The 23,120-nt window shown below is 55.7% G+C and overlaps 2 protein-coding genes across 8 annotated transcripts; both read right to left on the reverse strand.

Moving 5' to 3' along the window:
- On the reverse strand, positions 1-6,161 carry FDX2 (ferredoxin 2). 2 transcript variants are annotated; one of them, XM_054463738.2, is made up of 6 exons: positions 6,032-6,161; positions 5,815-5,894; positions 5,507-5,561; positions 5,189-5,295; positions 635-722; positions 1-424 (listed from the first exon to the last, which is right to left on the reverse strand). In XM_054463738.2, the coding sequence occupies exons 2-6, from the start codon at positions 5,855-5,857 to the stop codon at positions 268-270; spliced, it is 450 nt and encodes a 149-aa protein (XP_054319713.1). In that variant the 5' UTR covers positions 5,858-5,894; positions 6,032-6,161; the 3' UTR covers positions 1-267. The 2 variants fall into 2 exon arrangements, with proteins under 2 accessions (XP_054319713.1, XP_054319712.1); XM_054463737.2 differs by lacking the exon at positions 6,032-6,161 and having other exon boundaries at positions 5,649-5,815.
- Positions 6,009-23,029, reverse strand: RAVER1 (ribonucleoprotein, PTB binding 1). 6 transcript variants are annotated; one of them, XM_054463730.2, is made up of 14 exons: positions 22,696-23,024; positions 20,281-20,347; positions 18,450-18,919; positions 13,322-13,513; positions 13,093-13,222; positions 12,589-12,683; positions 11,460-11,547; positions 10,978-11,189; positions 10,788-10,881; positions 10,585-10,712; positions 9,097-9,171; positions 8,026-8,169; positions 7,486-7,569; positions 6,009-7,396 (listed from the first exon to the last, which is right to left on the reverse strand). In XM_054463730.2, exons 1-14 carry the CDS (start codon positions 22,963-22,965, stop codon positions 7,250-7,252), a joined length of 2,196 nt encoding a protein of 731 aa, XP_054319705.2. In that variant the 5' UTR covers positions 22,966-23,024; the 3' UTR covers positions 6,009-7,249. The 6 variants fall into 6 exon arrangements, with proteins under 6 accessions (XP_054319705.2, XP_054319707.2, XP_054319704.2 ...); XM_054463732.2 differs by lacking the exon at positions 8,026-8,169 and having other exon boundaries at positions 22,696-23,023; XM_054463729.2 differs by having other exon boundaries at positions 10,585-10,881; positions 22,696-23,022.
- Positions 23,030-23,120: the final 91 nt, after the last annotated feature.

Here is a 23,120-nt window from a genome sequence, read left to right on the forward strand (position 1 = left end):
CCTGTGTTATCGATTTATTGCAGCTCCAATGAGTCCACTCCTACTCACACCCTGATTCTCAGGGGCTTGGGGAAGGCCACCCCACTAGGGGCCCTGTCCCTGCCAGAGCCTGGACATGGGACTCTCTCCCAAGCAGGGGTGTTGTCCTTCACAGGGGCTTCCATGTCTCTCCTGGGCCTGTCCGCGCTCTGGGCAGGGCTGGCACCTGGCTATTCCCTCCATCTGGGCTGTGGGCCATGGCAATGTGGAATGGTTCAGGTGTTCATGTCAGTGGGGCTTGGGGACGTGGCCATCCACGTAGAAGTTCCTGGTGATCTTGGGCAGGGTGAATTCCGCTCCTTCCAGCTCCGGCGTCAGCACGATCTGGCAGCCCAGCCTCGAGTTCTCCTGGAGGAGGGGGGCCATGTCTAGCATGTCATCTTCCCTGGGGTGGTGACACGGGCAGTGTTAGCCGAGGGCAAGCTAGCTGGGTGGGTGGGGGGCCAGAGGCGGGGAAGGGAGGAAGCTGACTGAGCGCAGGGGGTAGTGGTGGGGGAGGCAGCTCCCCTTCCAGGAACTGGAAGTGGGGAGGACGGTGGGGGCTGTTGAGTGCTCCAGGGTGAAGCTGCCAGCTAGGCAGGGCTGACCCACTCACCTCTCCTCGGGAGGAGGCAGGAGATCCAGGTGGTCTTCACTCACGTACACATGGCAGGTGGAACAGGCCAGGGAGGCTTCACAGGCCCCTAGGGGTGGGAAGTGAAGGGGGTGCAGGTGAGTGGCAGAGTCAGGAAGGGGCTGCTATGCGAAGGGCGTAGAGGAGTAGACCTCTCTTCACCGCATGCCTCACGTCTCCCTCCTGGGCCTGCAGCTCCACTGTGTGTACCAGACACTGTGTCATGTCGTCAGCTAGCTGTTCCCCAGTGTGTAGGGTTTACAAAGGGACATCCGGGAGGCCCCATTTCCCAGGGACTCCCTAGCAGGCTGAGATGCAGAACCATTAAGGAGCATGGACTTGGCTGCCAGGTAGCTGAGAGGGGAAAGGCCAGGCAGGCTCCCCGCAGCCTGTGAGCTCTTGCTGTGACCCTATCACTGTGCTGGGCTAATGTGTCCTCACCTCGCCGCTGCTCTTGGAGGATGGACCGGCTGACTCAGCAGTCAGTGTGGTGGGGGAAGGAATCAGGGATTAGGATTTTTTTTTTTTTTTTTTTTTGAGATGGAGTCTTGCTCTGTTGCCCAGGCTGGAGTGCAGTGGCGCGATCTTGGCTCACTGCAAGCTCTGCCTCCCGGGTTCACGCCATTCTCCTGCCTCAGCCTCCCAAGTAGCTGGGACTACAGGTGCCCGCCACCATGCCCAGCTAATTTTTTTATATTTTTTTAGTAGATATGGGGTTTCACCATGTTAGCCAGGATGGTCTTGATCTCCTGACCTCATGATCTGCCCGTCTCAGCCTCCCAAAGTGCTGGGATTACAGGCGTGAGCCATCGCACCCAGCCAGGATTTTTTTTTTTTTTTTTTGAGACAGGGTCTCACTCTGTTGCCCAGCCTGGAGTGCCGTGGCTCAGTCATAGCTTACTGCCTCAACCTCCCAGCTCAAGCAATCCTCCCACCCCAGCCTCCCGAGTAGCTGGGACTACATGTGTGCACCACCATACCTGGCTAATTTTTTTTTTTTTTTTTGAGGTGGAGTTTTGCTCTCTTTGCCCAGGCTGGAGTGCAATGGTGTGATCTCGGCTCAATGCAACCTCTGCCTTCCAGATTCAAGCGATTCTCATGCCTCAGCCTCCCAAATAGCTGGAATTACAGGCGCCTGCCATCACGCCCAGCTAATTTTGTATTTTTAGTAGAGACGGGGTTTCGCCATGTTGGCCAGGCTGGTCTTGAACTCCTGACCTCAGGTGATCCGCCCATCTTGGCCTCCCTAAGTGCTGAGATTACAGGTGTGAGCCACTGCACCTGGCCGTATTTTTTTTTTTTTTTTTTTTGTAGAGACGAGGTTCATCATGTGGCCCAGGCTGGTCTCAAACTCCTAAGCTCAAGCAATCTGCCTGCCTTGGCTTCCCCAAATGCTGGGACTACAGGCATATGCTACTGCACCAGACCAGGAATTAGGATTGAAAGAGACAGAACCCGAGGTTTTCTGCTGACCACCTGCCCTTGGTCACACCCCCACATCCTCTGATCACAGAGACCAGTACTTGGGGATCATGTCCCTCCTGGCCTAAAACTTTCCAAAGGGTTTTCACACTCAGAATAAAATCCAAACTCCTTCACTTAGTCCTGCAGTTCCCCCATCCCCCTCATTCATTCCTTTGTTTTCCTTTGTAATTTTTTCTTAGAGATGGAGTCCCACTCTGTTGCCCAGGCTGGACTGCAGTGGCACAATCTCGGCTCACTACAAGCTCCGCTTCCTGGATTCAGGCCATTCTCCTGCCTCCGCCTCCCAGAGTAGCTGGGACTACAGGTGCCTGCCACCACGCCTGGCTAATTTTGTTTTTGTATTTTTAGTAGAGACGGGGTTTCACCCTGTTAGCCAGGATGGTTTTGATCTCCTGACCTTGTGATCCGCTCGCCTCGGCCTCCCAAAGTGCTGGGATTACAGGCGTGCGCCACCACACCTTGCCAAGCCACTTACATCTACTGGCCCAGCACAGTGGCTCATGTCTGTAATCCCAGCACTTTGGGAGGCCAAGGCAGGCAGATCAACTGTGGTCAGGAGTTTGAGACCACCCTGGCCAACATGGCAAAACCCCATCTCTATTAAAAATACAAAAACTTAGCCGGGCATAGTGGCGGTGCCTGTAATCCTAGCTACTTGGGAGGCTAAGGCAGGAAAATCACTTGAACCCTGGAGGTGGAGGTTGCAGTAAGCCAAGATCATGCCATTGCACTTCAGCCTGGGTGATAGAGTGAGACTCTGTCTCAAATAAATAAATGAATAAATAAATCTATCTCACATTCCAATCTCTGTCCTAGACTATTGGCCACTGGATTCCAGAACAGAACTTTAGGTAGGCCTTTCATAACCCCTCCCAACATATCTTCCCCTTTAATGATAAAATCAGGATCCCTGATATATTCATCCCAAAAGCAAACCCTGTATATTTTCTTCCAGACAACCCTTCCCAAGTTGCTCATAATTATGTATTTACCTGTGGGATTATTGTCCCTATTAGGCTGAAATGGGTGTGAGATGACAGAGGCCTTATTTGTTTTGTATATTGCTGCCTGACGTGCAGTAGGTATTCATAGAAAGGCAGCACAGATTAGTGGCTAAAATGGACTGGTGAGTCAAGTATTGTCACTCACTTGCCCTTAGACCAGGTCTACTTAACCTGGGGTTTAGTTTCCTCATCTATAATAGGGAATAACAGTCTCTACTACTCAAGTTGTCATGAAGATTCAGTCAGTGAATATGTATTAACATGGTTAAAGACATGTATATATATATATACACGTATATATACATACATGTATATACGTGTATATATATATATATATTTTTTTTATTGAGATAGAGTCTCGCTCTGTCGCCCAGGCTGGAGTGCAGTGGCGCGATCTCGGCTCACTGCAAGCTCTGCCTCCCGGGTTCACGCCATTCTCCTGCCTCAGCCTCCCAAGTAGCTGGGACTACAGGTGCCCGCCACCACACCCACCTAATTTTTTGTATTTTTAGTAGAGACAGGGTTTCACCGTTTTAGCCAGGATGGTCTCTATCTCCTGACCTGGTGATCTGCCCGCCTCGGCCTCCCAAAGTGCTGGGATTACAGGCGTGAGCCACCGCGCCCGGCCTTTTTTTTTTTTTTTTTTTTTTTTTTGAGACAGAGTCTCGCTCTGTCACGCATCCTGGAGTGCAGTCAGTGGTGCCATCTTGGCTCACTGCAACCTCTGTCTCCCAAGTTCAAGTGATTCTTGTGCCTCAGCCTCCCAAGTAGCTGGGATTATATGCATGTGCCACCACGCCCAGCTAATTTTTGTGTTTCTTGTAGAGACAGGGTTTCGCCATGTTGGCCAGACTAGTCTCAAACTCCTGTCCTCAAGTGATTCGCCTGCCTCGGCCTCCCAAAGTGTTGGGATTACAGGCGTGAGCCACTGCACCTGGACAAGAAACTTCTATTATTATTTTTCTCTCAACAAATTATCAAACATCTGTTACATCCTGACAGGCAACAGATAAGCATGAATAAGAACATGGGTCTCCAATCTCACTGGGGGACAGATGACAAAGTAGGAAACAAAACAGCCTGGCATTGTGGCTTGTGCCTATAATCCCAGCTACTTGGGAGGCTGAGGTGGGAGGATCACTTGAACCCAGGAGTTCAAGGCTGCAGTGAGGTATGATTGCATCATGGCACTCCAGCACTGGCGACACAGCAAGGATCCATCTCTTGAAAAAAAAAAAAAAAGTGACAAGTGCTATATATCATATCATACTGATAAAACAGAATAACTAGGGCATGGGTACTTCAGCTGGGCTGAGGGCAATGGGATTGTTAGGGACATGACATTTACATTGAGGTCTGAAGGATGAGAAAGAGCCAGAATGTTTGCTGGGAAAGCAATTCAGACAGAGGGAACAGCAAATGTAAAGGCCCTGAGGCAGGAATGAGCTTGGTTGTTTGAGGAACCACAAGAAAGCCAGTGTGGGCTGGGCGCGGTGGGCTCACGCCTGTAATCCCAGCATTTTGGGAGGCTGAGGCGGGTGGATCGCCTTTCAGGAGTTTGAGACCAGCCTGGCCAATGTGGTGAAACCCCGTCTCTACTAAAAATACAAAAATTAGCTGGGATTGGTGGTGGGCGCCTGTAATCCCAGCTAGTCTGGAGGCTGGGGCAGGAGAAACGCTTGAACCCGGGAGGTGGAGGTTGCAGTGAGCTGAGGTGCAATAAGCCATTGCACTCCAGCCTGGGCAACAAGAGTGAAACTCCATCTTAAAACAACAACAACAAAAAGAAAGCCAATGTGACTAGAATACAGGGAGGAAGGGGGAAGAGAACACAAAATCCTGGGAGCCAGGAGTCCTAGTGATCTCTAATAAATGCTTAATAAATAAGAGCTTGGCAACAGAGGAGGCCGTGGTGAGGGGTTTGGATTTTAGTCTATATTTGGTGGGAAAAAGACGTGAAGAGACACACCTGATTCGTGTGTGTGTGGTTTTTTTTTTTTGGACAAATGGATAAGGACCTCCTTAATTCCCTCTGCCCAGTTCCTACCTTCCAGGTCCACCCCGTGGCGCTGGGCCAGGTGGAGAACATTGTCCCCGACTCTGCCGCTCACTGGGATCCGCTGGCCTGAGCGATCTACGAACACCACGTTCACCCTGGGGACAGATGGAGGTGCGAATGCCGAACTGGATGATGGGCTCAGGGCCCGGGTAGAATCTAGGGTTAGGAAGTAGGAATTGAGGCTTGACGCACAGGTACTGAATAGAGCAAAGCAGAAGGGGGACCTCGAGATGAAGCTACAGGGCAAGTGGGGACCAGAGGAATTCCGTGGGATGAGGAATGGGGGACTTGGCCCCCTGCACTCACACGTCCGCGGGCCGCTCCAGGCAGCCCGCGTCCTCTTCTCCCGCCGGGCGCGAGCCTGGAAAACACGGTTGGGTGAGCTGCTGCGCCGAGCCCCGCCGGCATCTGACGGATTAACGCTGCCCACCCCGGACGCCCCAGGTACCTGTCGCTTGAAACTTTCTGGTTGTCCCCGGCGCCACCCCCTCCCCCGACCCCGAAATGCCCCCAGGTCTGTTCCACCAGGTGCCCCTGGCAGCCTGCAGCAGAACCCTGGCACTCACGCCTCCCCGGGTCATGGAGGCAGCCATGACATGCATCACGTGACTCACCGACTGAGCATGCGCCGCGCCGGGGAGGAGAGGGAAAGCCCATAATTAATGGAACTTAAGCGCAGATGTTTGCTTGGGGCCTGCGGTGACCAGGAGGGAAGAACAGGGCGGGATCCAGCTCAGGTAAACCCGCGGGGCCATCCCAGACCTCCGACTCAAGCCCACTGTTTGTCCCAAGAATCAGCCAACTCTGATTTCTTTAAAACCATTTACTTACAAACTTTAATTCAGCAAAGGTCCGTGTGGGGAGACTGGGGTGGGGTCGGGGGAATAGTCCCCTTGGAGTGGATGCGGACCCCCAGAGTCAAGGGAGGGAAGCTGGTGGCCCAGTTGGCTGGGGGCAAGGCCCAGGGTCACCTCAGGTCGACAGGTCCTGCTGGTGGGCGGGCCCAGAGCTTATCTTCATGGAGTGCTAGTTTCTGGCACTGGGCTGAAAGGAGGCCAGCTCCAGGGATCTGGCCGGGGGTGGGCGGACAGAATTCAAGAATTAACCTTCAACAAGGGAGTGACAGCAGAGGCTCCGGGAGATGGGCACAATGTCCGACTCCCACAGACAGACAGCAGGGGACTGGCAGAGAAAGCCCATCTCTGCACCGAGGCCCAGGCAGGAGGGGGTGGTGGGGCCGGTTAGCCAAGATGAAGGCTTTGCCGTTCTACTGTCCCCAGGGTGGAGATCCTGGGTAGGGTGGCCCAATCCCTAGGCCAGAGCTGTTTGGTCCATAGTCAAGCTCCTAGAGCTCAGCATCTGTGGCTCTGGCCAGCAGGGCCTGGGGCCCAGCTTTTAAGGCATCAGAAGGGGAGGGGGCTGCGGCAGGGACCCCGGGCCCCGGGGCTGGGGTATAGGCCAGATGGGCAGGCAGGGGCAGGAGACAGCCATGCCTGCAGCAAATGTGGGAAAAACAGCTGTTTCAAACCGCAAAGTGTGGAATGGTGGCCCGGACAGGCCGGGCCTTGAAGGAATCAGAGCTGGGGGCTGTCCGGGGTGGTTTGACAAATAAAAATTAGAAAAGGAAACAGAAGTCAGTTGTCAAAGTTAAAAAAAAAGGAGACAGTCTCTGTATCTTCACGGGAGGTCAGGGAAACCTCCAAGGCACTCGAAAGGCCAAAATTACAGGAGCAATGAGGCAGGAGGGCTCCGGAGAGACGGGCACAGTGGAGGAGGAGATGGGAGGAGGGAGGGAGAGCAGGCCAGGGCCCCTCTCTCTTAAGGCTGCAGGGTTTCAGCGTGGGGAGCAAGCCAGAGACGTAATGAGGCCTCCAGACTCCCCCACACCCCTTGGGCTCCTGGGGCTCCGGCTGATTGGTCAGTAAAGTCTTTCAGAGATTTTTCTATTACTGAAAGAGAGAAAATGGTTTAAAAAAACACAAAACAAAACACCAGAAAACCCAAAAGCGATTTGGTGCAGGCCCTTGAGTTATCTCTGGTGCCAGCCACTTAGAAAATCCTCTTCCGCTTCAGGTAGGAGTCCGCGTAGTGGCCGCCGAGGCCCTGGGAGTGCTGGCCCACATAGCTGCCTTCTGGGCTGGGCTCGGGCGAGGGCAGCAGGTGGGCAAAGCTGCGTTTCTGGCCACCCAGTGGGGTCTGGAGATAGAGGGCAGGGCGGGGCGGGTCAGGGGCCGCTGGGGGGCCGGGGCTCCCCAGCCCTGCATGTCCCCACCCCCCGCCCGTACCTTCAGCAGGTGGCTGTGACCATTAGGCCCTGGGCTGAGGCCCAGGAGCCCTTCTCCGGAGCCCAGCAGGGAAGAGCCGATTGCCTGGGAGAAATGGAGAGGTGGAACAGGTCACTCCCTGGGGGCCAGAGGAAGCACCCACCCCGCACCCCGCCCACTGCCCCCCCGCCCTGAGGGAAAGCGAACGGTTTCAGGTTCAAATCTTGCTTCTGCTACTTTCTAGCTATGAGACCTAGGGCCAATTGCTCCATTTTATTTGAGCCTCGGTTTTCTCATCTGTCAAATGGGGCCAGTAGCACCCACAGCCTGGGCTGTAGAGGGAGGAAGTGACAGAAACCCTGGAAGGCTGGCAGTGCTAGGTGCTTGATGCAGAGTGGATAGAGGACAATAGGATGTTGCTACTCCACCCTGGGCAAGACTGACCCCCTGTCACCACCCCAGCTTTGGCCTGGGCACCAAGGGTTACAGAGCCCCGGTGGCAGGCACCCCCGAATCCTAGCTGTCCCAGGGGGCCTGTGCTCGGCCAGAGAGGTCCCTCACCTTACTGAGGTGGCTCTGCTTGAGGCCAGCCTGCAGGCCGCTGGTGAAGTAGGAAGTGGGCGAGCCTGAATAGAAGTGAGACAGGGGGCCCCCACCACTCCCACCGCTGCTCCGTTCGCTGAAGCCACTGGGCGGGGGGGACATCTGTAGAAGAAGGGCCGGTGGAGTGAAGCAGACAATTGTAGTACCCAGCCCTTTGTATACAATTCTCCCTCCGCCTCCCAGGTTCAAGCGATTCTCCTACCTCAGCCTCCCGAGTAGCTGGGATGACAGGCATGCGCCACCACGCTCAGCTAATTTTTTGTATTTTTAGTAGAGACGGGGTTTCTCTATGTTGGTCAGACTGGTCTCATACTCACGACCTCAGGTGATCCGCCCGCCTCGGCTTCCCAAAGTGCTGGGATTACAGGCGTGAGCCACCACGCCTGGCAATTCTGGGCTTTGCAAAGACTAGCTTTGGCTAATAGGACTGAGGAGAGCTGGCACTTGGGTACCCGCCTCCTCTTCCTCCTCCAGGAACCCGGGGATCATCACTGCACGAATGGGCACAGAGAAACTGCTCTAGCCTATGGACGCCAAATATGTGAGGCCACATAGCTCACTGAGACCCAGGTGAGTGCCAGGGACTGCCCACTGCCCTGCAGAGTGGCAAGAAGTAATACAATGCCTGGCATGGTGTGGTGGCCCATGCCTGTGATCCTAGCACTTTGGGAGGCCAAGGTAGGAGGATTGCTTGAGCCTAGGAGGTCTAGACCAGCCTGGGCAACATAGGGAGACTTCATCTCCATAAAAAGTACAAAAAGTGACCATCATGGTGGTGAGTGCCTATGGTCCCAGCTACTAAGGAGGCTGAGGTAGGAGGACTGCTTGAGCCCAGGAGTTTGAGCCCACAGTGAGCTATGATGGAGCCACTGCACTCCAGCCTGGGCAACACAGTGAGATCCTGTCTCAAAAAAACCCACAAAGAACACACAAAATACAAGGTCTGCTATTCTAGGCTACTAAGTCATGGCACAGCCTGTCATGTAGTAAAAGCTGATTGCTACACATGCCATACCAGGTGGCTCTTACCTTGTGTCGGCTGGATCCGTGAGGCCCAAGGGCTGGTTCCCGTGGGTGGGAGAAGAGCCGCCGAGGTCCCACGTCCTGAATGAAAGTGGGAGAAGCACATTGGGTTGGAGTCTGTCCCAGCCTCACCCCTGGCTGAACTCCGTGGCAGAGCTGTCGTCGGGGAAGACAGTTCCCACCACTGTGGGACCAGAAGAGGCAAATTTGGGGCTGGATGCAGCTCGGCCCCAGGGATGGCTGCTGTGAAGGGGGGTGCCCCCCATGGGCCTAAGTGTTTGGAGTTTCCCAGGCAAGCTGGGAATTCGAGCTGTGTGGATTCTTGCAGTTTTCCTGTGTTGGCGTTAATTCCTGTTGTTACTTGTTTAAAATCCAGAGGGGGCCAAACATCACCCAAGTGACCTGTGGGCGGCCAGTTTGCAATTTCTTTATTTTTTTTTTTTTTAGATGGAGTTTTGCTCTTGTTGCCCAGGCTGGAGTGCAATGGCACAATCTCGGCTCACCACAACCTCCGCCTCCCAGGTTCAAGTGATTCTCCTGCCTCAGCCTCCCTAGTAACTGGGATTACAGGCATGTGCCACCACGCCCAGCTAATTTTATATTTTTAGTATAAAACATAAATTATATTTTATATTACATATAAAATATATTTATTATATATTTTATAATATATAATTTCTCCATGTTGGTCAGGCTGGTCTTGAACTCTCGACCTCAGGTGATCTGCCCGCCTCGGCCTCCCAAAGTGCTGGGATTATAGGCGTGAGCCATCGCACCCGGCCCAGTTTGCAATTTCTGACCTGCCAAGGAGGTTGGCATCATAGAAGAACCAAATCTCCAGGGGCACAGACAGGAATCAAAGGTGGGAGAGAGGGACAGAAAGGGCAAGCCCTGTCTCTGGGGAGAGACAGTGTGGCCTAAGTCCTCTTGGGAGAGAAAGACAGACAGACGCAGGATGACAGACAGACTGAGACGCAAGATCCTCCAGGTCTTGGGAATGGACAGACAGGCAGGTGGACCGGAAGCAGGGGGTGATGTGCAGACAGACAGGAAACTTAAGGGCATGAGGCTGGGCGCGGTGGCTCTTGCCTGTAATCCCAGCACTTTGGGAGGCTGAGGCGGGTGGCTCACTTGAGGTCAGGAGTTTGAGACCAGCCTGGACAACACAATGAGACTCCGTCTCTACTACAAATTTAAAAATTAGCCAGGCATGGAGGTGCGTGCCTGTGGTCCCAGGTCCTCAGGAGACTGAGGTGTGAGGATCGCTTGAGCCCAAGAGGTTGAGGCTGCAGTGAGCTATGATCGTACCACTGCACTCCAGCCAGGGCAACAGAGGGAGACCCTGTCTCTAAAAAAAAAAAAAAGCAGAGACCATATCTGGCACGTTCCCTGCCGCCTCCCTAGCACATGGCCTGGCATAGTCAATCCTAGAGAAATATCAGTTTGGAGAATGATTTGGCCTTAGGGGACAGAGAGCTGCAGCCAGGCACTCACCGAGGGGTAGTCGAAGCTGTAGCTGTCAGACAGCCCTGGTTCGGGGGGCAGGCGGGCGCTGCTGAGGGGGCTGAGCAGGCGGGACTTGAGCTGGAAGGCTTTGCTGCTGCTGCCGCCACCTCCAGGGGCTGGGGGGTTAGGTGGGGGGCCCTCAGCTGGGCGGCGGCTTCTCCCGGCGCCTCCCCAGCCCCGGGCCTCCTTACCCGCCAGGTTGCTGGCCGGGAGCAGGCTGTGTAAGTTCAGGTAGGGATTCAGGGGAATCCGGTAGTCCTTGGGGGGCTCCCCCAGCAGTGAGACCTGCGGCAGGAAGGCCGGATTCGAGAGGGCCCCTGGGAGACGGGACCCTGTGGAACAGGAGGCTGGTGTGGTGCCACGCACAGGGCAGGGCCTTACCCCAGGGGGCGTTGGCAGAGGCCCACCGTCTTTCTGGAGGCCTCTGAGGCCAGAGCCTCGGAGCCCCACAGAGGCGGGGGGAGGAGTGAGCTGGGCCGCTGGGGGACCCAAGCCCAGGGCCTCCCGGTCACCCCCAGCAGGGCCAAGCACGGATGGCAGCAGGGGTGGTGGCTTCCCTCGCCGGGGCGGCAGCTCCGGGGGCAGGCCCCCTCCTAGGGAGGGAAGGAGGATTTCAGGGGCCCAGGCTCACAGGACCCCTCTCCCCAGGGCCCTCCAGCTCCCACCTGGACCGGGGCCCAGTAGTCAAGAGACAAATCCATGCTGGTCACTGAGCAGAGCTCATCCCTGGGCCCTGAGGTGGGGCACCCAACTGATGGACCAGGGCGCTGGGACCCAGAGGTTGGGTCACTCGCCCAAGTCCACGTAGCAGGGAAGGAAGGGGAAGTGGCTGGGGCACACCGTGTGGGCAGGGTCTGCATTACCTGCAGGCAGCTCCCCGAGGAGGGGGTTGGCTGGCTGGGCCCCAGGCTGGAGGGCGCCCAGGGGTGAGTCTCCCAGGATGCCGGGCTTCTAGGGACAGAGCACAGACAGTTGCAGATGGGGGCAGGGTGGCCCAGGGAAGCAGACAGGTGTGGCCCAGAGTCTTGGCAGACACACCCCAACTCCAGGGCACGGCCGGTCCTGGGCAGACAGGCATAGGGTTCCCCAGTGCCCGCCACACTCCAACTCTATCATTGTCCCATCAGCCATGGTGACCGAGGGTCTCCTGAGCGCCAGGCCCCAGTTCCCTGGCCAATGATTACAGCACAGTATCAACTGCAGCCACATGGAATGGGACAGCCACACAGTGTTTCAGCCACTTTTAGTCACAGAAGGCCAGACCCACAAGCTCACATACTCTGTCAGTTACCACCAGACAGACACACCTGACTTAGAATCCAGGGAACCACACCAGACAGGGCGGAGCATGGGTGTATGTCTATGTGTGTGTGTGTCTGTGTGTGTGTCTGTGTGTGTGTATGTCTTTGTTTCTGTGTGCATGAGTCTGTCTTGTGTCTCTGTGTGTGTCTGTGTCTATATGTGTGTCTTTGTCTATGTCTTTGTGTGTCTATGTCTGTGTATGTATATTTGCATCTTTGTATGTGTGAGTCTATATGTATACCTGTGTTTCTAGGTGTGAGTTGTGTGTGTGCGTGTGTGTGTGCGCACACACTGAGGGGATAGACCTGGAGTTTTTTCCCCAGGTGGCTCTTCAGGGGAGCTTCTGAGCAGAGTCTATTCACAAACTGGTGCCCAGCAGCGGCGCTCCCACCCCACACCCAGTTTCAGGCTGTAAATGGGCGTGTCCAGGTCCCCTGACCCCACCCCAGGCACCAAGTCCAGGGGCGCTCTCCAGAATGGAGGGAAAGATGGCGAACCATCATGAGCAATTGCCGGAGGGGGATGGGGATGTGGGTGGGAAAGGCAGGGGTTGGGGGGAGTCAGCCTCACCCGGGTTCTGGGCCCCCAGGGCACAGCCAGAGGTCCTCCCACCCCACCGATTGCGCCAGCTGTGTTGAAAAGAGCCTGTAGGGGCTGTAGAGCGGTGGGTGAGGGGGATGTGTGTGTTACCTTCTGGCCCTGGGTCTGCAGGGCGAGCTGCAACAGCGCCGTGGACAGGGCTGGCCCATTGAGCAGTGGCATGGCTGGGGGGGCACCCAGGAGGCCTGGAGGGAGACATAAGAGGATGTGTGGGGGTCCCTGTGTCCTCCCTGCCCCGCCTCACGAAACACAGCCCTGAACCCGTTGATGGGGCAGGAAACTGAGGCTCTGGGGCCGGGGGGTAGGCAGTGGACTTGCCCAAAGGAAGGGCCTAGAAGGGGCAGAGGCTACCCCAGTGAAGGCCAGCCCCCTCTTGTCAGCACCCCACCTCACTGCAGGCTGCTGTGTGGCCCTGGTCCCGGCCCCCAGTTGTGGACAGCAGCAGTTCCCCCTATGACTCCATACTCCCCCTCAGCCCTACTCCTGGGGCTCCTGTCACTGCAGCCAAGATGAGCAGTTTCGGGGAGTGCCAGGGACAGCACTGCAGCCCCTGTTCTGCACAGTCAGTGGGGCCCCCGCCCAGCCCCACCTTACCCTGCTTCCCCCCCGCACTGCCATGGAGCAGGGGGTTGAGCAGCAGCTGGAGGGAGGCAGATGGGCCCAGGTTGTTGAACAGCTGCAGGATGTTGGGCTCGGGGAGGAGTCCTTTCCCCCGATTGAGGGCCTGCAGGAAGGAACAGAAGCAGCTCAGAGCGCCGCCGGGGCCCTGACATCCCCATGGGGCTCCCATCCAACCCCGCCACCCCTGCCCGCACAGGCTTACCGTGGCCTGGGCAGCGATGAGAGCGGCCAGCATACTGCGGCCAGGGGGCCCAGGGGCGCAGAAGGAGACTCGCAGGTGGCTGCCCCCCAGGGACAGGCCGTCCGCCCGCTGCTGTGCCTCCTCCGCCATCTCAGCCGTCTCATACTCCAGCACCGCAAAGCCCTTCAGCTGCCCATCCTGGCCACACGCCAGCTGCCGGAGGAAGGCAGGCAGTCATGAGCATCTGGGCAGCAGTAACTGCACCACCCCGGGAAGTGACAACCGTAACCAGACTCAGCTGCCCCATAAGGGTGAACTCCATGCCAGGCCTCCACTGCCCTGTGCCTCATTCCTGCATCAGCTCATCTGATTTTCCCAATGACCCTGGGAGGCTGCATCATACCCATTTCTCAGAGAAGGCAACTGAGGCACGGAGAGGTCAGCACACCCAAGGCCGTGCAGCTGGAGGGATGGCAGAGCTGGGAGCTGCCTCGCCACCAAAGCCAAGGCCACACAGCTGGAGGGAGGGCAGAGCTGGGAGCCACCTTGCCACCAAAGCCAAGGCCACACAGCTGGAGGGAGGGCAGAGCTGGGAGCCACCTCACCAACAAAGCCAAGGCCACAGGCGGATGCGGTGGCTTACACCTGTAATCCCAGCACTTTGGGAGGCTGAGGCGGGCAGATCACCTGAGGTCGGGAGTTCAAGACCAGCCTGACCAACATGGAGAAACCCCGTCTCTACTAAAAATACAAAATTAGCCAGGTGTAGTGGCACGTGCCTGTATTCCCAGCTACTCGGGAGGCTGAGGCAGGAGAGTCACTTGAACCTGGGAGGCAGAGGTTGCAGTGAGCCGAGATCGCGCCATTGCACTCCAGCCTGGGCAACAAGAGCGAAACTCCGTCTCAAAAAAAAAAAAAAAAAAAAAATAGAGATAATCAGCAACGGGTGGGGAAGGAAAGACTCTCGTTCCAGACAGTGGCCAAGCCAGGTAGCAATGCTAAGGGAGGTGGTTGGGCCTGGGCCCTGGCACTTGCTGAATGCCCGGGCAACGAAGGTGCAGGTAGCAGCCCTTCACCTCTGCCCACGCCCTGTGCCAATGTCTGGGCACAGATCTCCCGTAACCACACCCATCGGTTTTTTGTTTTTTTTGTTGTTGTTTTTTTTTTTTTTGAGACGGAGTCTCGCTCTGTCACCCTGGAGTACAGTGATGTGAACTCAGCTTACCGTAACCTCTGCCTCCTGGGTTCAAGTGATTCTAATGCCTCAGCATCCTGGTAGCTGGAATTACAGGCGTGCACCACCACGCCCAGCTAATTTTTGTATTTTTAGTAGAGACGAGGTATCACCGTGTTGGCAAGGCTGGTCTCGAACTCCTGACCTCAAGCGATCCACCTGCCTTGGCCTCCCAAAGGCTTGAAGACTTCTCAAGGCTTGAGAAGTCTTCTGAAGGCTTGAGAAGTTTCAGAACTTGAGAAGTTTCAGGCATGAGAAGTCTTCTGAAGGCTTGAGAAGTTTCAGCAAGCCTCCCAAAGGCTTGCTGGATTACAGGCGTGAGCCACTGTGCCTGGCCATAAACACACCCATCTTCGGGATGAGTGGAGAGAGACTCAGAGGGGTCGTAGCTGGGATTAAAGGCACCTACCACCACGCCTGGCTAATTTTTTTTCTATTTTTAGTAGAGACAGGGTTTTTTTTGTTTTTTTTTTTTTTTTGAGATGGAGTCTCGCTCTGCCACCCAGACTGGAATGCAGTAGTGGGATCTTGGCTCACCACAACCTCTGTCTCCCAGGTTCAGGTGATTCTTCTGCCTCAGCCTCCCAAGTAGCTGGGACCACAGGCACATGCCACCACACCCAGCTAATTTTTTTTTTATTTTTAATAGAGATAGGGTTTCACCATGTTAGCCAGGATAGTCTCGATCTCCGGACCTCGTGATCTGCCCACCTCGGCCTCCCAAAGTGCTGAGATTACAGGCGTGAGCCACCGTGCCCAGCCATGAGACAGGGTTTTATCATGTTGGCCAGGCTGGTTCCAAACTCCTGACCTCAAGTGATCTGCCCGCCTCAGCCTCCCAAAGTGCTGGGATTACAGGCATGAGCCACTGTGCCCGGCCTCTACATAAAATTTTAAAAATCAGCTGGGCATGGTGATGCATTCCTGTAGTTCCCCAGCTACATGGGAGGCCAAGGTAGGAGGATTTCTTGAACCCAGGAGGTCGAGGCTGGAGTGTACTCCTCCAGCCTGGGTGATAGACTGAGAACCTGTCTCAAAAAAAAAAAAAAAAAAAATTAAATTTAGTGAATGTTCGAGTGGAGGAATGAATGGGCAGCTGTTCACAATAACCTGATCATGAAGCACTGCCAGCCCCATTTTGAGATGTGGAAACAGGCTAGGAGAGTACCTGTAGCTGGTCATGACCCTGTGACCTTTGATCTCCAGATAAGAAGGTAAGGCCAGGCTGGTGCAGTGGCTCATGCCTGTAATTTCAGCACTTTGGGAGGCCGAGGCAGGTGGATCACCTGAAGTTAGGAGTTCAAGACCAGCCTGGCCAACATGGCGAAACCCCATCTCTACTAAAAACACAAAAATTAGCTGGGTGTCATGGCAGGCGCCTGTAATCCCAGCTACTCAGGAGGCTGAAGCTGGAGAATCACTTGAACCCAGGAGGCGGAGGATGCAGTGAGCCAAGATCACACCCCTGCACTCCAGACTGGGTGACAGAGTGAGACTCTGTCTTAAAAAAAATAAAAACATATAAAAAAAAAAAAGGTGAGGCCATTGTGCTAACTCATCTTCTGTCCTGAGCCCGCACAGGTGGCCTGGTACGTAGCAGGCCTGGTACGTAGTAGGTGTCCAAGAGAAGGCAGCAGAACGAATGAATAAGTAAACAGAGAGGGTTCCCATGGCTCATGGATACTCAGTTTTTGGTTTTTTTGTTTCTTTGAGACGGAGTCTCACTCTGTCGCCCAGGCTGGAGTGCAGTGGCACGATCTCCGCTCACTGCAACTGCAGCCTCCTGGGTTCAAGCAATTCTCCTGTCTCAGCCTCCTGAGTAGCTGAGATTACAGGCGCGTGCCGCCATGCCTGGCTACTTTTTTTTGGTTGTATTTTTAGTAGAGACGGGATTTCTCCATGTTGGTCAGGCTGGTCTCAAACTCCTGACCTTAGGTGATCTGCCCATCTCAGCCTCCCAAAGTGCTGGGATTACAAGCGTGAGCCACTGCGCCCGGCCTGTTTTTTGTTTTTGTTTTTGTTTTTGTTTTTTTGAGATGGAGTGTTGCTCTGTCACCCAGGCTGGAGTACAGTGGCGCGATCTCAGCTCACTGCAACCTCCGCCTTCCAGGTACAAGCGATTCTCCTGCCTCAGCCTCCTGAGTAGCTGGGATTACAGGCCTGCACCACCACACCTGGCTAATTTTTTTTGTATTTTTAGTAGAGACAGGGTTTCACCATGTTGGCCAGGCTGGTCTCGAACTCTTGACCTCAAGTGATCCACCTGCCTCGGCCTCTCAAAGTGCTGAGATTACATGCATGAGCCATCTCACCCAGCCTGTTTCTTGTTTTAAATATAGAGATGGTGTCCCACTATCTTGCCCAGGCTAGTCTTGAACTCCTGGTCTCGAGTGATCCTCCTGCCTCTGCCTCCCAACAGACACCTAGTTTAAATGGGGCACCAATACCCCACTTACATGAGAAGGACCCACTCAAGCCCACAGAGCTGGGGGTCCGAGCCCAGGACTATCTCTCTCTCTGTTTTTGAGATGAGGGTCTAGCTCTGTTGCTCAGGCTGTAGTGTCATGGTGCTGTGGTGCGATCATGGCTCACTGCAGCCTCGGACTCCCAGAATCAAGCAATCCTCCCACCTCAGCCTCCTGAGTAGCTGGGACTACAGGCACACCATCATACCTATCTAATTTTTGTATAGAGAGGGTTTTACCATATTGCCCAGACTGGTCTCGAACTCCTGGGCTCGAGGGATCTGCCCACCTCAGCCTCCCAAAGTGTTAGGGTTACAGGTGTGAGTCACTGCGCCTGGCTAGGCCTACCCCTTCTAAGCCTCTGCACTGGCCTCCTCTCACTGGCCCAAGCTCTGGAGCTAGGCTGCGGTGTTCTGATCCCAGCTCTGCCAGACCCTGGTTGTTTAACTCTAGGCAAGTTACTTGACCCCTCTGTGCCTTGGTATCCTCACCTGAAAATGGGAGTGATACCTGCCTCTCAGGGTTGCTACAGGATGAAGCAACTGAAGGTTACGTACTCAGAGTCCACAGCAAGTGCTGGGGGAATGTCCCCTTTGGGATCTCTGGGGATCAAGACCTTCTGGGGGCTCTTAGAGAGTGAGTCTGGCCTATTCTCGCCCCACTGCGCCTGTCACAGGGTGAGGCACACACACAGAAGTGCCTGGCATGTGTGGCTTGAATGAACAAGGGACTGTTTTGCCAACCCATTGTGCAAGTATCGAGTCCCTGCTTATGGAGAAGGGAAACTGCAGATCAGAGAGCTAGTGACTGGCCCGAGCTCGAGGGTGGGGCTGGGATCTGGCGAAGCCTCAGTCTCTGACCTCAAGGCTCAAATAGACTGTGGGCTCTTCTGCAGCCTCCTCAATGCCTGGCCCAGGTCTGCGACCCCATGGGAGGTTTGATGAGGGTACCAGCGAATGAGGAGGTGAGTGGTGAGCAAGCCTCGCGATCCATAGTTACAAGAGTGGCCTCGCCTGCATCTGATAGAGGGACAGTGAGGCCTGAGGCTGCAGAGGGATTCAAATCCCCTGGCCGGGTGCGGTGGCTCACACCTGTAATCCCAGCACTTTGGGAGGCCAGTGTGGGTGGATCACCTGAGGCCAGGAGTTCAAGACCATCCTGGCCAACATGGCAAAACCCCATCTCTACTAAAAATATAAAAATTATCCAGGCATGGTGGCGGGGCGCCTATAATCCCTGCTACTCTGGAGGTTAAGGCAGGAGAATCGCTTGAACCGACGAGGCAGAGGTTGCAGTGAACTGAGATTGTATCACTGCACTCCAGCATGGGTGACAAAGTGAGACTCTATCTCAAAAAAAAAAAAAAAAAAAAAAAGGCAGATGACTCCAAAGACTCCCTCAGGTGCTCTGGGCCTGGCACCTGCTCCCCAGTGCTCTCCACAGGGCTCACCTGGCAGAAGGTGGGGCTGTGAACAGCTGACAGCGCCCGGCACAGAGCATCCACATCGTTGAAGCCAGGTGGCAGGCGGTCCACACAGAGGCAGCGGGAGTGGAGAAGGGCAGGCGTCAGTTGCCCGGCATCCGTCCAGTGCACGTAGAGGGTGCGTGGTCCCAGTGGCTTGCCCAGCAGGTCCGACTTGGCACGGGCGGCCGAGTCCTTCTTCATGTACTCGGCAAAGCCATAGCCCTTGGAGTGGCCAGTGCGCTCACTGTAGACCAAGAAGCAGCGCTCCAGGCTGCCGAAGGGCCGCACCAGCTCCTCGAACTGCTGCTGTGTGAGGCTGGGGGGCAGGTTGGCCACGCACAGCAGGGCATCCGTGGGCTGCAGCTGCACCGACAGCTCGCGCTCCCGCAGGCGGCTCTGGTGGAAAGCGTTGATTGCGGCCTCGGCCTGCTCCCCATTCAGCAGGGTCACGAAGGCTGAGGTGGGAGGAGGGCAGCGCGAGGTCAGCCGGGCCCCGAGGGCCTGCCCCTCCACCCCGCCACCCTGCAAACCAGGTGGGACCTCCAAATGCTGGGCATCTCAGGTGCCTACCGATCTGAGCAGTTGCTAGCCTTGGCAACTCACACAGGCGAGAGTGCCTGCCATTGACTCCAGGTTCCACGAAGCCCACTCCCTCTCCCAGCCCTGAGTCCACCTGCACCCACAGCAGCGCTCACCAACTGTGGGCCTCGCTCTGTCCTAAGAAGGCCGTGGGTCACTTGGGTGATACCAAGGGCAGTGGTTAAGCCCATGCTCACTGGGGCCCAGATTTAAGCCCCAAGCCCCAGGTGGCTTTGGGGGTATCAGCTTCCCCATCTGTCAAATGGATGTAACTTCATCATCACAATCACCATTTTGCCAGAGAGGAAACGGGCCCAGAGCAGCACCCCTGTGCCCGAGTAGGGGAGCCTGGACTTGAACCCAGGCAGCCGGACTCCAGAGCCCCACTCTACACACCGCCTACCCCTGCCACCTTTCCAGGCCACCAGTGCCCCTGAACCCTGCTGCCACGTGCTGCCCCAGATTTGCGATCCACCCAGCGGCCGCAGGAAGCTTTGTTCAAAATGATAACCAGGTCACGCCACATCCATCTGGTGGCTTCTAGCTGCAGGGTGCAGTGCAGCCTGCGTGGGCTCGCTGACCTCCCCTCCCATCTCACCACTGCTACCTGGACCACGCTAGGCACGCTCCAGAGGGGCCTTTGCAGCTGCTGTTCCCTGAGCGTGGAACACTGAGCCCCACCTCCTCACCTGGTTAACCTGGACCCACCCAGGTAGAAACCCTGTCTCTACTAAAAATACAAAAATTAGCCGGGCGTGGTGGCACATGCCTGTAATCCCAGCTACTCGGGAGGCTGAAGCAGGGGAATGGGCTGAACCCAGGAGGCGGAGGTTGCAGCAAGCCGAGATCGCGCCACTGCACTCCAGCCTGGCGACAGAGCAAGACTCCATCTCAAAAAAAAAAAAAAAAAAAAAAAAAAGACCATACAAGCAGGGATGACTGGCTGAGTGAGGTAAGAGGGGTAGGAAGAGAATGAACCCACAGCCAAACGTTGTCAAGAATTAGCTCAATGCCAAGCGAGTGGAGTAGGAAGAGAATCAGCCCGATGCCCAGTGTTCTCCAAGGAGAACATGAAGGTTGTCCCAAGATGACAGGACAGGCAGATTGGGGCAACCTGCCATGTTGGCCTGGGGGGCAATACTGGGCCTGAAGCTCAGAGCAGCAGACAGTAAGCTAGGCCCTCCCATCTTCAGGGACGGTCACTCCCTGCCCTGGCCCGCCCCATGGCCCCACAAACCTGTCCCTTTGTATTTGTCCACAAAACAGTATTTGAGCTCATAGTCACTGAGCAGGTCATGTACTTCCTGTGGAGATACAAGACAAAAGACAGGGAGTTACTGGAGATGGAAGGGGGCAACCCAGTGCCGCTTCATAGCTGCCACCAGCTATAAAGGCAGGTCAATTACCACCCCCCATTTTACCAATGAGGAAACTGAGGCTCGATGCAGTAATTTGGCCAAGGTCATTCTGCTCATACCTGGCAGAGCTGGGATTCAGAACCTGGCTGCAGACTGTGCTATTACCCAGGCAACATGCTCTTAGAGGGTATACCTTTAGCTGGCTGGGCGGGGTGGCTCACCTGAGGTCAGGAGTTCAAGACCAGCCTGGCCAACATGGTGAAACCTTGTCTCTACTAAAAATACAAAAATTAGCCAGGAGTGGTGGCGCACACCTGTAATCCTAGCTACTCAGGAGGCTGAGGTAGGAGAATTGCTTGAACCCAGGAGGCAGAGGTTGCAGTGTACCATTGCACTCCAGCCTGGGCGACAAAGGGAGACACTGTCTCAAAAAAAAAGAGGCCGGGCTCACGCCTGTAATTCCAGCACTTTGGAGGCCGAGGCGGGCGGATCATGAGATCAAGAGATCGAGACCATCCTGGCCAACAAGGTGAAACCCCATCTCTACTAAAAATACAAAAATCAGCTGGCTGTGGTGGCGTGCGCCTGTAGTCCTAGCTACTCGGGAGACTGAGGCAGGACAACTGCTTGAACCCAGAAGGTGAAGGTTGCAGTGAGCAGAGATCAAGCCACTGCACTCTAGCCTGGCAAAAGAGTGAGACTCCGTCTCAAAAAAAAGAGTATGCCTTTAGGGAAGTCATTTAACCTGCATGAACCTCCTTTTGCAAGGTTCACTGTTTCCAACAACTCTGTAAGTGAAGTATTAACAAACTCATATTGTATATGAGAAAACTTAGGCTAGGAGAAGTGAAGAGATCTGCTGGAGGCCATGCAGTTGGGCAGCGCAGCCACCCATGGGTACCTCACTGGGGAGCCCACCTTCTAGTAAGCCCCACATTGTGTGGGTTCACATGCCTCCCAATTTCCTCCTGCTGATAAGGCTGCCCTCTTACAAGCCAGCTCATTTATTTTTCTTTTTTTTAGAGATAGTGTCATGTTCTGTCACCTAGGCTAGAGTGTAGTAGCACGATCATAGCTCACTGCAGCCTCAACCTCCTAGGCTCAAGTGATCCTCCCACCTCAGCCTCCTGAGTAGCTGGGACTACAGGCACGCACCACCATGCCTGGCTAATTTTTAAAAATTTTTTTTTAGAGATGGGGGTTTCACTATACTGCCCAGGCTAGTCTCGAACCCTTGGGCTCAATACAGCCTCTTGCCTCAGCCTCTCAAAGTGCTGGGATTAAAGGGATGAGCCATCGTGCCCAGCCTCTCAAGCCAGCTTTGAAGGCAAAGTGCTGGGGCCTGCCGGGGCCAGACACACTGTGCATCTTGCAGGAGAAACAATGTGTTCCCAGCTGAGAGACTGCAGACACTGAGAGGAAGACCCAGAAAGAAACCTGACCATCCTTAATGATCCCTGTCCCGATCTGTCCCCAAATTCAGCCCCTCCCAACATCCCTGGGGTCCCACTAGCCACGTGCCCACCCGGTGTGCTGGTGGCCCGGAGAGCAAGGAATCTCAGCAGCAGGAAGCGAGAACCTATTTCACCGCCATAGGGCAGGGCGGTATAGATGCCATTTCCCTGGGTCCAAAGAGCATTGGGAAGCGCTGCCCCATGCTGGCCCCATGAGAAGGGCACTCCTAGCAGGAAGACTAGCCACGAGGGGCTCCATAGAACACAGGCCTCGCTTCCTTCCTGTAGGTCTGTAGGCTGGTGGCAGGAGACCCCATTTTCCCAAATTAATTATGAGGTTTTGGGGGCTGAGACCCAGGGGCTGCTGTAACTTCCGGATTTATCTAAGAGCAGTGAATAAACGGGTGATATGGAGGGGCGTACTCTCCGCAGTCCTGAAACTTCTGGATTTGAGGTCCCGCCACCCTGTGGTAGAGTGGGTGGAGAAAAGCATCATCCAAGCAGGGGGCAACTGGTGGTCCAATGTACCAGCCCATTCACAATTCCCCAACAGGACCAAAGCTGTCCGCCCCCTTCCACTCCCCGCCCGCTTCCATCACTTGGTGTCGCCCAAGCCTGTGGTCGCCCCTAGCAACGCCCTCCCTCACTTCGCAGTCGGTTTCCCCTTTCATCATCGCCCCCCACATCCCGCTCTTGGTCTCTCCCGATCCCGCGTGGATCCGGTGCTTGGACGCCCCCGCCAACGACCCCCGCGCACCTGAGCGTTGGTGTCGCCCGGTTCCCCCCGCGCACGCGCACCGTGGTATTTCCCGCCACGCTCCTACACCGCCCCCCCCATACCTGGTTGGTCACGTCCCCCGGGAGGCCCCGGATCAGTATCTTGCGGCGGTTACGGAACTGGCGCTCGGTGTGTTCCAGGCGTTTCCGGATCTCTTCTGGATCTAGAGGCGGCAGCTCTTCTTCTGGCGCCCGGCGCTCCGCGGCATCGCCAGCTTCGACTTCGGCCCCAGACTTAGGGCTCAGCGGGGGCCGGTGAGTAACGGACACGTCCGCCGCCATCTTGGGAAACCCGGCGCCTTCTGGGACCAGCGAGCCGGGGCGGAGCGGCATAGAGCGGCAACGAGGGCGCGCCCGTCGATTGGCTGGGAGAAACCACACCTCCTTCCCTCCCCCCTCACCCCATTGGCTAAGCCCCAGCCCGCCTCTCAAGAGTTCAAGCTGCGTCTGCGCGCCACAGACCCCGCCCCCTTCCGTTGCAGCGACGC

This window comes from Pongo pygmaeus, chromosome 20, assembly GCF_028885625.2.
Source record: "Pongo pygmaeus isolate AG05252 chromosome 20, NHGRI_mPonPyg2-v2.0_pri, whole genome shotgun sequence".
Taxonomy (NCBI): domain Eukaryota; kingdom Metazoa; phylum Chordata; class Mammalia; order Primates; family Hominidae; genus Pongo; species Pongo pygmaeus.